Raw genomic sequence first — 1,437 nt, 5'->3', positions numbered from 1 at the left:
ACTTCAAAATATTTTGAAGTTGTTTTTATTGTTACACTTTTATTATTCACTTCCTTCAGCAAAATAAATGTTTCTTTGTACGTGTCTGTTTATATATATATATATATGTGTGTGTTTAAAAGTATTCCTATCTACATATTTCATTTAACTTTCAATGTCGAAAACAATGAGAGAAAGTATATTCCAAATGCTTCTACAAGATTTAAGATGTTAGTTCCTTTACTCCTGAAAATCACATATCCACCTATCAAAAGGGGTTACAGTTTCATCATTGTTCGTATTTATGTGATTTTACCACTCCTAATAATTTTGAATCATTCAGTTTTTTTATTATTAAAGATACCTTAACATTTTCTTGTATTACATTTTTAGTCAACAGCTGTGGAAAGCTGGTTCTAATAAAGTGAGCTAACATTAACTCCAATATAATGATTCACTAGATACAGTTGGGAAAAAAGAATGTTGTTTATAATGATACAAATATATACTTTTGATTTACTTCATAGAAATGTAAACAGATGATTATATAAACAAAAGTTCAAGATAATTTTGATATATTTATTTTGCCTACATCGAATAGGTTACTTCTCTTACGTTGCACATAGAAATGAAAACTACTTTAATAGAAATTAATCTGGTCTCTCATATAGCCTCTACCTTGGTGCCTGAAGACCGTTAATACCCTTGATTGAGATATAAAGTGCTTGTTAATCAAAGTTTTTAAAACCAGGTAATATATCCATAATTTGTGTTAGTGTTTGAAACAACCTGGTCTCTGTTTCATCTTCTGAAAAATGTATATACTTTTTTGAGCTACATTCAAATACTTTGTAATTTCACCTGATAATAAAGTTTTTATAACTTCAAATTCACGTAAAAATCTTTTGTGAGTTTTGAGGTTTAATGGATTTAATGCTTACTTGGTGTCGGAGAGAAGCTTCGTAGCTGTACAAAATGGTGGTATCGTAAAGTAGCAATCGATGACGAGCAAGAGCAAGTATACAATTCCTCAATCTTGCAACTGTTTCACGGTCAGTCAGAGGAACCAGCTGCAGGTGAAAAACAAATGTATATTTTAGACAGGCTGGTTGTATTTCAAAAGATAGAATCAGTATTCCTGATCGGCTAGTTCTAAAATCAGTATTTCAAAATATGAAAAAATACTTTCAACTCAATTCAATGAGTGTTCCATAATAACTAGCTGAAATATATCTTATAACCAGATATGCTTTATAATGTAAAACATTAACCAAAGTTGAAGTGACTGTTTCAAAATAACTAGATGTAAACACTAGCTTATAGGTTTTACATGTAATTTAAAATCTTTGTTGAAATTACTTCTGTATAAATCCAAACTGATATCAGTATTTCAGAATTATAATGTATAACTCTTAACTTGTGTAACATTTATGTAGCATCATAAAAATTGGAAAAAAT

At 28.8% G+C, this 1,437-nt stretch overlaps 1 protein-coding gene across 1 annotated transcript in view; it reads right to left on the bottom strand.

The window, feature by feature from the left end:
* LOC106464606 (exosome complex component RRP4-like) overlaps positions 1-1,437 on the bottom strand; it is a 12,056-nt gene that overhangs the window by 2,024 nt on the left and 8,595 nt on the right. The window contains exon 7 of the mRNA XM_013924763.2: positions 921-1,049. Within this exon, the coding sequence (XP_013780217.1) occupies positions 921-1,049 (129 nt within the window). The remainder of the gene's footprint in view (positions 1-920; positions 1,050-1,437) is intronic.

The sequence above is a fragment of the Limulus polyphemus genome, unplaced genomic scaffold (assembly GCF_000517525.1).
Source record: "Limulus polyphemus unplaced genomic scaffold, Limulus_polyphemus-2.1.2 Scaffold1700, whole genome shotgun sequence".
NCBI classification, from domain to species: domain Eukaryota; kingdom Metazoa; phylum Arthropoda; class Merostomata; order Xiphosura; family Limulidae; genus Limulus; species Limulus polyphemus.
This window is presented reverse-complemented; position numbering and strand designations above follow the sequence as displayed.